Raw genomic sequence first — 12,828 nt, forward strand, 5'->3', positions numbered from 1 at the left:
TGTTGTTTGTTGCACTTCTAAAAGGTAGACTTTGTATAATTATCTTTTATAACTATTGCCCTTAAAAATGTATAATGAACCAAATGACAAAACATGTATTATTTTGAGACTAACATTCTTTTTAGCTCATCTGATTTTTGGAGAAAAAAATGATAAGTTATTGTCATCACTTGATTGGCGTCAGCGTTGCCTGGTTAAGTTTTATGTTTAGGTCAGTTTTTCTCCTAAACTATCAAAGTTATTGCTTTAAAACTTGCAACTCTTGTTCACCATCATAAGCTGACACTGTACAGCAAGAAACATAACTCCATCCTGCTTTTTGCAAGATTCATGGCCCCTTTTGGACTTAGAAAATATCAGATTTCTTGGTAAAGTTTTATGTTTAGGTCAACTTTTTCTCTTAAACTATCAAAGCTATTGCTTTAAAACTTGCAACAGTTTTTCAGCATCATTAGCAGATGCTGTACATCAAGAAACGTAACTCTATCCTGCCTTTTGCAAGAATGATGGCTCTTTTTAGACTTAGAAAATCATGGGTAAGACAATATTTCTATTATAAAAAATTAATCAGATCAGCGTCAGCACCCGCAAAGCGGTGCTCTTGTTTGAAATTTCATTGCACTTACTTTTCATTTGCTTTTCAGTTACAAAGAAACAAACTCCAACAAATCCCATGTCAAGGGCGGAACTGGAACGCCATCTGGAATCAAAACAAGAAATATTTGGAATAGAAAAGACACCAGCTTTTCTTCCATCAGAAATTTTTAGTAATGATAATTCTAATTTAGACAGGTAAATTGTGACTCATAGAAGTATGTTATGCTGTTGCCATTTACTTCATAGCAGAATACCAGGCCTAGTAATGTCAGGAAGTCAGTTGCATCTGCATGGTGCATCTGTTATCAATACTTTCCTTGGAGACACATCACCTCTGAAATCATTTGGTGGATTTTGGAGAAACTTACCTTGCACATTTCTTTGAGGTGCACTGTCTTGTTTGTTTAAATACATGTATTTCCAGTTATTCTCAGAGCTTAAAATAGAAAACTCTGTTCAAACACAGTTCTTCCTGAAATAATGGTCCATTTTTTAAGTACCGTGAAACTATAAATATTCATAGAGGACTTATTTTCTTGGATTTCATGATCAAGTCGATATAAGAAATTTACTCCCAATAAACAAGTAAAATTCCCATTCATTTTCTGTTCAAAACATTCCTCTCAAAATACAGTTTTGGCCAAAACTACAAAATTTCTTGCATACAAGGTTAAATGATTCCATACTGATTTGAAATAAAATATCTTTATAAATAGGACTGCTAGATGAGAATCCATTTTTTCCCCAAATATAGCTTTAGGGAAAACCTTTAGTACAGCAGGCCAGTTTTTAAAGTAATTTGGCAGAAACTTTTCTTGACATATAATTATACCCCCACCAAACATGTTTGAGGGGGGTATATAGGAGTCAGTTTTGTCGCGTCCCGTCGCGTCTCGTCCCGTCCCGTCGCGTCCCGAAATCTATTATCTCAGTTATTACCAAATGGATTTGATTCAAACTTAAAATACATGTTCCACCTTATCACCCACATCATGTGACACAAGGTGCATAACTCTTGACACCAAGTTTTCATGAATTATGTCCCCTTTTACTTAGAATTTAAGGTTAATTTTGCTGTATTTTCACTCTGTCTCAGTTATTACTAAATGGATTTGATTCAAACTTAAAATAGATGTTCCACCTCATCACCCACATCATGTGACATAAGGTGCATAACTCTGACACCAATTTTTTTTATGAATTATGCCCCTTTTTACTTAGAATTTAAGGTTGATTTTGATGTATTTTCACTATATCTCAGTTACTACTGAATGGATTTGATTCAAACTTAAAATAGATGTTCCACCTCATCACCCACATCATGTGCCCACATCATGTGACACAAGGTGCATAACTCTGACACCAAGTTTTCATGAATTATGTCCCCTTTTACTTAGAATTTAAGGTTAACTTTGTTGTATTTTCACTATATCTCAGTTATTACTAAATGGATTTGATTCAAACTTAAAATAGTTGTTCCACCACACCACCTACATCATGTGACATAAGGTGCTTAACTCTGACATAAATTTTTTATGAATTATGTCCCCTTTTACTTTAAATTTAAGGTTGATTTTAATGTATTTTCACTATATCTCAGTTATTACAAAATGGATTTGATTCAAACTTAAAATAGATGTTCCACCTCATCACCCACATCATGTGACACAAGGTGCATAACTCTGACACCAATTTTTCATGAATTATGCCCCTTTTTACTTAGAATTTAAGGTTAATTTTTATGTATTTTCACTATATCTCAGTTACTACTGAATGGATTTGATTCAGACTTAAAATAGATGTTCCACCTCATCACCCACATCATGTGACACAAGGTGCATAACTCTGACACTAATTTTTCTTGAATTGTGTCCCCTTTTACCTAGAATTTAAGGTTAATTTTGATGTATTTTCACTATATCTCATTCTGATTGGCTTAGAGTCAGTTTTGTCGCGTCCCGTCGCGTCCCGTCCCGTCGCGTCCCGAAATCTATTATCTCAGTTATTACTAAATGGATTTGATTCAAACTTAAAATACATGTTCCACCTTATCACCCACTCATGTGACACAAGGTGCATAATCTTGAACCAAGTTTTCATGAATTATGTCCCCTTTTACTTAGAATTTAAGGTTAATTTTGCTGTATTTTCACTCTATCTCAGTTATTAAATAAATGGATTTGATTCAAACTTAAAATAGATAATCCACCTCATCACCCACATCATGTGACATAAGGTGCATAACTCTGACACCAATTTTTTTTATGAATTATGCCCCTTTTTACTTAGAATTTAAGGTTGATTTGATGTATTTTCACTATATCTCAGTTACTACTGAATGGATTTGATTCAAACTTAAAATAGATGTTCCACCTCATCACCCACATCATGTGACACAAGGTGCATAACTCTGACACCAAGTTTTCATGAATTATGTCCCTTTTACTTAGAATTTAAGGTTAATTTGTTGTATTTTCACTATATCTCAGTTATTACTAAATGGATTTGATTCAAACTTAAAATAGTTGTTCCACCACACCACCTACATCATGTGACATAAGGTGCTTAACTCTGACATAAATTTTTTATGAATTATGTCCCCTTTTACTTTAAATTTAAGGTTGATTTTATGTATTTTCTCTATATCTCAGTTATTACAAAATGGATTTGATTCAAACTTAAAATAGATGTTCCACCTCATCACCCACATCATGTGACACAAGGTGCATAACTCTGACACCAATTTTTCATGAATTATGCCCCTTTTTACTTAGAATTTAAGGTTAATTTTTATGTATTTTCACTATATCTCAGTTACTAATGAATGGATTTGATTCAGACTTAAAATAGATGTTCCACCTCATCACCCACATCATGTGACACAAGGTGCATAACTCTGACACTAATTTTTCTTGAATTGTGTCCCCTTTTACCTAGAATTTGAGGTTAATTTTGATGTATTTTCACTATATCTCATTCTGATTGGCTTAGAGCCAAAGGGAAATAACCTTTTTTAACTTTTGTATGGAGTTTCTTTCACCTTAAATTCCAGGAATTAGTCTTTTTTAGAAATCCTATTTTTAGATTTTCAATATTTTAGGTATTTTTCTAACTTTTTTATTATAAGTCCTATGTAAAAAGTAAATACATTTTTCTGTGGTAACATGGGTCGGTAAGACACTTTTTTGTATTCACTTTTAGTGTATCTCTAATATTAGATATTTAATATATTTACTAGTATTACTATACTAGTATTATACTAGTATTACTTACATGTGGAAGCCCAGGATGATGTACTCCAAAAACTAAGTATTTTTAAGATTTCTTATGGTTGCCATTCTTCTGTGACAAGACCGTATGGTGGGGGTATGAGTCACTCCTGTGACAGTTCTAGTTATGTTTGAGCTGTGAATCTCTGATGAGTGATATAAAGTCAGTATGACCAGCTTTGTTTTTAAAAAGTGTGAATTTGGCAATTTTTGCTCTAAGCGATAATAAAATGAAATTGTCCAGACATTTTTGTATAAACTGACATGTATATCACTTGCATGCTCCATAAATAGATGGTGTGTGATGTGTTGAAACATCCGCATTTTAGCTGCCTGAAAAAGACTTCAAATTGAACTCTGTTCCACTGTTGAAGATGCACTCACCTTCACCCAGAGGCGAGGCTACTGCTTGTACAGCCTGGTTTCCACCCAAAACATTTGATACTTTTATATTAAAATAAGGATTTACTATTTTTGTCGTGAGAAATACGCACAAGGTTTGCAGCACAAAAATTACTCAAATTCAGATCACTCTGCATCTGTGGTCCATCGTCCTTCCGTCAGTTAACAATTCCTTGTTTTCTCATCTACTCAGAATCTACTAGGGGGATTTTGACTAAACTTTGTCAGAATGATGTATTGGTGCCCTAGTTGTGTCCCTCTGAAAATCAGACTGGTTCAACAATTTTTGAGTGAGTTATGGCCCTTTGTTTTTATCATTTACATAGATTTATATAGGGAAAAACTTTGAAAGTCTTCTTGTCCAAAACCACAGGGCCTAGGACTTCGATATTCGGTATGTAGCATCATCTTGTGGTCCTCTACAAAAAATTTTCAAACTATTTCCCTAGGGTCAAATTTGGCCCATCCCTGGTTTACATAGACTTATATTGGGAAAAACTTTGAAAACCTTCTTGTCCAAAACCACAAAGCATAGGGCTTTTATTATCCCCCGCCGATGAAATCTGGAGGTGGGTATTGAAATGGCGTTGTCCGTCCGTCTGTCTGCAGCCATTTCTCAGTAACTACTTTGTAGAATTTCATGAAACTTGAAATAAACATGAACCAACATACTGCGATGATGCCCGTCCACTTTTTTTTTTTTTATTGGTCAATTTCCCTAAGAGTTATTGCCCTTGATTTAATGAAAAATGTCCCTCCACAGCCATTTCTCAGTAACTAGCATGTAGAATTTCATCAAACTTGAAATAGACATGAACCAAGATACTGTGATGATGCCGTTCAAGTTTTTTTTTTTTCGATTAGTCAATTTCCCTTAGAGTTATTTCCCTTGATTTAATGAAAATGCACAAAAATGTCTGTCCGCAGCCATTTCTCAGTAACTAGCAGGTAGAATTTCATCAAACTTTAAATAAACATGAGTCAGCATACTGCAATGATGCCCGTCAAGTTTTTTTGTTTTTGATTGGTCAATTTCCCATAGAGTTATTGCCCTTGATTTAATAAAAAATACATGTCTGCAGCCATTTCTCAGTAACAAGTTTGTAGAATTTCATGAAACTTGAAATAGATATGAACCAACATACTTTGGTGATGCCCGTCATTTTTAGCTCACCTGTCACGAAGTGACAAGGTGAGCTATTGTGACCACTTGATGTCCGTCGTCAGTCGTGCATCGTCTGTCGTGTGTCGTGCGTCAACAATTTGTAAAAAAATCTTCTTCTGGAAAACCACTGGGTAGAATTACACCAAACTTCACAGGAATGGTCCGTGGGTAGCCCCCTTTCAAATTTGTTCAAAGAATTGAATTCCATGCAGAACTCTGGTTGCCATGGCAGCCTAAAGGAAAAACATTAAAAATCTTCTTCTCAAAAACCAGAAGCCCTAGAGCTTAGATATTTGGTGTGTAGCATTACCTAGTGGACTTCTACCAAGTTTGTTCAAATCATGACCCGGGGTCAAAATTGACCCCGCCCCAGGGGTCACTTGATTTTACATAGGAAAATCCTAAAAAATCTTCTTCTCAAAAACCAGAAGCCCTAAAGCTTAGGTAGTCGACATGTAGCATTGCCTAGTGGACCTCTACTAAAGTTGTTCAAATCATGACCCCGGGGTCAAAATTGGCCCTGCCCTAGGGGTCACTTAATTTTACATAAGAAAATCTTCAAAAGTTTTCTAAAAATAAACCAGAAGGCCTAGAGCTTAGATATTTGACATGTAGCATTGCCTAGTGGACCTCTACAACATTTGTTCAAATCATGACCCAAAGAGGTCAAAATTGACCCTGCCCCAGTGGTCACTGGATTTTACATAAGAAAATCTTCAGAAAATTTCTAAAAATAAAGCAGAAGGCCTAGAGCTTAGATATTTCACTTGTAACATTGCCTAGTGGACCTTTACAAAATTTGTTCAAATCATGTCCCCCAGGGTCAAAATAGACGCTGCCCTAGGGGTCACTTGATTTTGCATAGGAAAATCTTCAACAATTTTCTAAAATAAACCAGAAGGCATAGATCTTAGATATTTGACATGTAGCATTGCCTAGTAAACTTTTACAAAATTTGTTCAAATCATGACCCCCGGGGTCAAATTGACCCCGCCCCATGGGGTTACTTGATTGTACATAGAAAAATCTTCAAAATTTTCTAAAAATAAACCAGAAGGCCTAGATCTTAGATATTTGACATGTAGCATTGCCTAGTGGACCTCTACAAAATGTATTCAAATCTTAAACCCCTCCCCCCCCCCCCCCCCCCCCCCCAGGGTCAAATTGACCCAGCCCCAGGGGTCACTTGATTGTACATCGGAAAATCTTTCAAAAATTTCTAAAAATCATCAGTTTGACATTTGAAACATGTAGCTCATATTACTCAGGTGAGAGATCCAGGGTCATCATGACCCTCTTGTGACATATCTGTGAATTAAAGAAAATTTCAGCTATATTTTCTCATGATTCTTTGGATGATTTTTTAGCTCATCTGATTTTTTGAAAAAAAAATGATGAGTTATTGTCATCACTTGAGCCGGTCAGCATCGGCGTCGGCGTTGCCTGGTTAAGTTTTATGTTTAGGTCAGCTTTTCTCCTAAACTATCAAAGCTATTGCTTTGAAACTTGGAATACTTGTTCACCATCATAAGCTGACCCTGTATAGCAAGAAACATAACTCCATCTTGCTTTTTGCAAGATTTATGGCCCCTTTTGTACTTAGAAAATATCAGATTTCTTGGTTAAGTTTTATGTTTAGGTCAGCTTTTCTCCTAAACTATCAAAGCTATTGCTTCGAAACTTGGAATACTTGTTCACCATCATAAGCAGACCCTGTACATCAAGAAACATAACTAGAGTCTTGCTTTTTGCAAGATTTATTGCCCCTTTTGGACTTAGAAAATCAGTTTTCTTGGTTAAGTTTTATGTTTAGGTCAGCTTTTATCCTAAACTATCAAAGCTATTGCTTTAAAACTTGCAACACTTGTTCACCATCATAAGCTGACCCTGTACAGCAAGAAACATAACTCCATCCTGCTTTTTGCAAGATTTATGGCCCCTTTTGGACTTAGAAAATATCAGATTTCTTGGTTAAGTTTTATGTTTAGGTCAACTTTTTCTCTTAAACTATCAAAGCTATTGCTTTGAAACTTGCAACACTTGTTCACCATCATAAGCTGACCCTGTACAGCAAGCAACATGACTCCATCCTACTTTTTGCAATAATTATTGCCCCTTTTGGACTTAGAAAATCATTTTCTTGGTTGAGTATTATGTTTAAGTCAACTTTTCTCATAAACTATCAAAGCCATTGCTTTAAAACTTGCAACAGTTTTTCACCATCATAAGTGGACACAGTACATCAAAAACATAACTCTATCCTGCTTTTTGCAAGAATGATGGCCCTTTTTAGACTAAGAAAATCATGGGTAGGACAATATTTCTATTACACAAAAAAAATCAGATGAGCGTCAGCACCCGCACGGCGGTGCTCTTGTTTACCATCTTGTCCTTAAGTGCAGTGATAACAGGTGAGCGATATAGGGCCATTATGGCCCTCTTGTCTTTTTTTATTGGTCAATTTTCCATACAGTTATTGCCCTTTAATTGTTTAAAAATCCACAGATTTATACATACATACACCTGGGGTCGCCACCTTGCCCCCCCCCCCCCCCCCCCCCCCCCCCCCCCCCCCCCCCCCCCCCCCCCCGGAAAAAAAGGCATTCATTTTCTGTTAATTTGATTTTGACTAATGAAATTATTTGCTTCTTTGTAACATTCTTTTTGCTGGTGTTTTTTTTTGCCGTTCTTCACCACAGACCCTTTTGGCGGGGGATACCAATTCATCGAATTTGCTTGTATTTGTAATGTAGCATCATCTAATGGTTCTCTACTAAGTTTATTCAAATTATCCCCCTTTGGTCAAATATGGCCCTGCCCCAGGGGGTCACATGGTTTATATAGACTCATATAGGGAAAAGTTTAAAAACTTCCTGTCCATTCAAATTCTTTGGACCACATGTATAGTTTTGAGTGGCTAGATGAACCTTGACATGAGTTGACCTTGATCTTGACCTAGTGACCTACTTTCGCATTTCTGTAGCTACGGCCTTCAAATTTGGACCTCATGCATAGGTTTGTGTACCGAAATAAACTTTGACCTTGGCACTGACCAGGTGACCTATTTTCACACTTCTGAAGGTACAGGCTTCAAATTTGGACCATATGTATAGTTTTGTGTTCCGAAATGAAATTTGACTTGATTTTGTCCTAGTGACCTACTACCACATTTCTCAAGCTACAGCCTTCATATTTGGACCACATGCATAGTTTTGTGTTCTGAATTGAAATTTGACCTTGATTTTTACCAAGTACCTACTTTCTCATTTCTCAAGCTACAGCCTTCAAATTTAAAGCACATGCATAGTTTTGTTTGCAGAAATGAACTTTGACCTTGAAATTGATCAAGTGACCTACTTTCACATTTCTCAAGCTACAACTTCAAAATCTGGACCACATGCATGCGCCACATGCACAGTTTTGTGTACCGAAATGAATTTTGACCTCGATTTTGAACTTGAGCTAGTCTTTAAATTTGGAACATTCAGAAATGGCTCAAACTGGGCACCAAGATCACCCTGTGATCTCTTGTTCCTATATAGAGCAGTTGCATATTTCTTGATGTAAAGCTGATAATCTTTTTCTTGCCATCATTGGTCTCACACCTGATATGAAATTTGCATGTCAGTAGGGAAAATTATTACAGACTCATTTAACCCATACCCTGATAAATTTCTGAAATAGACTGGTCCATCATTCAATTTGGGCAGTACCATTCATTATTCCAAGGGGTGTTTACTGAAAATTTACTGACTGAATAGTGAGCAGTGCAGACCATGATCAGACTGCACGGATGTGCAGGCTGATCTTGGTCTGCACTGGTCACAAAGGCAAAATCATTTGCCGGCAGCAGGCTAAAGGTTAATAACTCTGTAAAGTTTCAATTGAATCTGAAATGTCAATGTTTTTCCATATTGACATTCAAATTTCATATCAGGTGTGCTACATCACTTGTGATGTCAGTTTCATGTATGTTATCACATTTGAAAGTTTTTATGCCCTCGAAGGGAGGCATATAGTTTTTGAACCGTCTGTCCGTCCGTCGGTCTGTCGGTCTGTCAGTCTGTCAGTCTGTCCGCAATTTTCGTGTCCGGTCCATATCTTTGTCATCGATGGATGGATTTTCAAATAACTTGGCATGAATGTGTACCACAGTAAGATGACGTGTCGCGCGCAAGACCCAGGTCCGTAGCTCAAAGGTCAAGGTCACACTTAGACATTAAAGGATAGTGCATTGATGGGCGTGTCCGGTCCATATCTTTGTCATCGAAGGATGGATTTTCAAATAACTTGGCATGAATGTGTACCACAGTAAGACGACGTGTTGCGCGCAAGACCCAGGTCCGTAGCTCAAAGGTCAAGGTCACACTTAGACATTAAAGGATAGTGCATTGATGGGCGTGTCCGGTCCATATCTTTGTCATCGATGGATGGATTTTCAAATAACTTGGCATGAATGTGTACCACAGTAAGACGACGTGTCGCGCGCAAGACCCAGGTCCGTAGCTCAAAGGTCAAGGTCACACTTAGACATTAAATGATAGTGCATTGATAGGCGTGTCCGGTCCATATCTTTGTCATCGATGGATGGATTTTCAAATAACTTGGCATGAATGTGTACCACAGTAAGACGACGTGTCGTGCGCAAGACCCAGGTCCGTAGCTCGAAGGTCAAGGTCACACTTAGACGTTAAAGGTCATTTTTCATAATAGTGCATTGATGGGCGTGTCCGGTCCATATCTTTGTCATTCATGCATGGATTTTAAAATAACTACGCATGAATGTGTAACACAGTAAGTCGATGTGTCGCGCGCAAGACCCAGGTCCGTAGCTCAAAGGTCAAGGTCACACTTAGACATTAAAGGATAGTGCATTGATGGGCGTGTCCGGTCCATATCTTTGTCATCGATGGATGGATTTTCAAATAACTTGGCATGAATGTGTACCACAGTAAGACGACCTGTCGCGCGCAAGACCCAGGTCCGTAGCTCAAAGGTCAAGGTCACACTTAGACATTAAAGGATAGTGCATTGATGGGCGTGTCTGGTCCATATCTTTGTCATCGATGGATGGATTTTCAAATAACTTGGCATGAATGTGTAACACAGTAAGACGACGTGTGGTGCGCAAGACCCAGGTCCGTAGCTCGAAGGTCAAGGTCACACTTAGACGTTAAAGGTCATTTTACATGATAGTGCATTGATGGGCGTGTCCGGTCCATATCTTTGTCATTCATGCATGGATTTTAAAATAACTACGCATGAATGTGTGACACAGTAAGTCGACGTGTCGCCCGCAAGACCCAGCTCCGTAGGTCAAAGGTCCTAAACTCTAACATCGACCATAACTATTCATTCAAAGTGCCATCGGGGGCATGTGTCATCCTATGGAGACAGCTCTTGTTTAATGATAGTATTTTCAATTTTACACTGACTCAAGTCCTATTGTAACACAGAGGAGATTAAAGAAATATGTAATATGAGCAGAAGCTGACATATAGTATTCAGTTGTATGTTAACTGTTGTAGATAACACTAGGCTCAGTTGTTAGCAAATATTGTTTACTTTTTCAGTGATGTGATGATGGACATCAAGGAAGAGGAGGATGATGATTTAATTATAGATGCACCACAATGATAGACATTGCCGAAACAGTATTGGATATTGTGTCTTTATATAGTCCAGATGACTTGACAGTGTAAATTATGGCTGAATGGCAGCTTACATTGAATTGCCATCTGAAAAATGAATGGCTAGGATTCTGGCAGGGATACCTGTGCTATGTAACATAAAGCAGTGTTGGAGAAAGAGAAGTGAAAAGCTACAGTGACAGTGAAAGCAAGTTATTGTGTCTAGATCAGATGAAATGAGATTAATATGTAGGTTAAAGTTTCAGTACTGAACCTTAAAGTTTCAGTATTTGAACACATACATGTGGTACATTCTTACAAAAAATAAAAAGTGTATACTAAACATTGTCTTTTTAATTCAATCAATTTGATAACTGCTTGTAAATCTACAATGTCAGTCTATGTTTAAAACATCAGATTTAGGTTTTACAAGTATGTTTTGAATATGTATTGCTGAATTGTGTGAAAACTTTTAAAAATTCAGAAGTTTTTCAGATCAGATGCATATGGAGAAAAAGAACAAAATCATAACTATACAGGAATGAAATCACAATCTCACCTTTATATACATGTAATACTATAAATTGCACCAGATTCTTCAGTTTTCACTCATTTTAATGTTATCATTTCCTAATTTTCTCATGGTGAATTGTATACATAGCCAGAACTTTATAAATTTAGTCATGATACTAAATGGGTAAAACTGACAGAGGAGATTTTCAACTCTTGCTAAAAAAAAGATTTCTTTGTCAGTAGTTATATTGTATTGATAAGTATATATTTTAATTCCTTTTCTCTGTTAAAACACTCTTACGCTAGAATGATGTCTTGTTAATGTGTGGTGACGTCAATGCTTTTGTTGCGACCGAGAAAGCGCGCTACTATATTTTATCAACTGTTTTAGATTAAGGGCATATTAGAATTGAAATAATTTATACCAAAACCGTGTTTTATCACTATTTATGCACTCGAGCAGTAATACTTCGTACACATAATTAAACTCTGGCTGCGCCTCCATGAAATTATTACACCCGATGTATAACCACCCATCATGTATTAATAGTGTTAAAACACTCTTTGCTATGTATTTTAGTATTTTAGTTTGATATATTAAGCCTAAAAGTGCTAATACACTGAAATTTGATTGTAAAAAATTAAAACCAGCAATTTTACATGCTGTCCTCTCTTTCAGAGGTACACTACATTATTTGCCTGAGAATGCCTTCGTTTGAATGTTTTCAACAATTAGGCCTTAAATTTAGTTTACATGCACAATGTAGTTACTTATTAGAAAAATGTTTAGACTTTGTGTGCAACTTTTAGACCTTTAGCCCGCTGTGTTTGGGACCAGTGCAGACCAAGATCAGATATTGTTTTGCATTGTTCGCAGTTCAGTCTGTAATTTCTCAGTGAACACCCTTTAGAATAATAAATAGTACTGCCCAAATTAGAATATAGACAAGTCCATTTCAGAAATATTGCAGGGAAAAGGTAAAATTACAATCATGTTATCAATTATTTAACTAGAGAAAAATCTCCTAGCTGTAATTATGTGCACTTTGCATGCAACTGACAAGAAAATGTCGGTGTACATATACCAGTGTCATTATACATGTAGAACAAACATTTGGATCTGAAATGTTTATGTGCGTATCACTGTATATATTTTCTGTCAAGTTAATCCTCTGACATATGAGAAAATTCTTTACCTTGGATAAATGTAATATGAAGTAAAATTTGATATGATTGTTATTTGATGTATGTT

The 12,828-nt window shown here is 36.5% G+C and overlaps 1 protein-coding gene across 3 annotated transcripts in view; it reads left to right on the forward strand.

Moving 5' to 3' along the window:
- LOC123534183 (INO80 complex subunit E-like) overlaps positions 1–12,164 on the forward strand; it is a 27,756-nt gene extending 15,592 nt beyond the window's left edge. For 2 of the 3 annotated variants that reach the window (XM_045316301.2, XM_045316300.2), the window contains exons 7-8: positions 645–792; positions 11,007–12,164. In XM_045316301.2, the coding sequence (XP_045172236.1) occupies positions 645–792; positions 11,007–11,070 (212 nt within the window). In that variant the 3' untranslated portion in view covers positions 11,071–12,164. The remainder of the gene's footprint in view (positions 1–644; positions 793–11,006) is intronic. The other variant, XM_045316302.2, reaches the window with a different exon arrangement.
- Positions 12,165–12,828: the final 664 nt, after the last annotated feature.

Source organism: Mercenaria mercenaria, chromosome 12 (assembly GCF_021730395.1).
Source record: "Mercenaria mercenaria strain notata chromosome 12, MADL_Memer_1, whole genome shotgun sequence".
Lineage (NCBI taxonomy): Eukaryota > Metazoa > Mollusca > Bivalvia > Venerida > Veneridae > Mercenaria > Mercenaria mercenaria.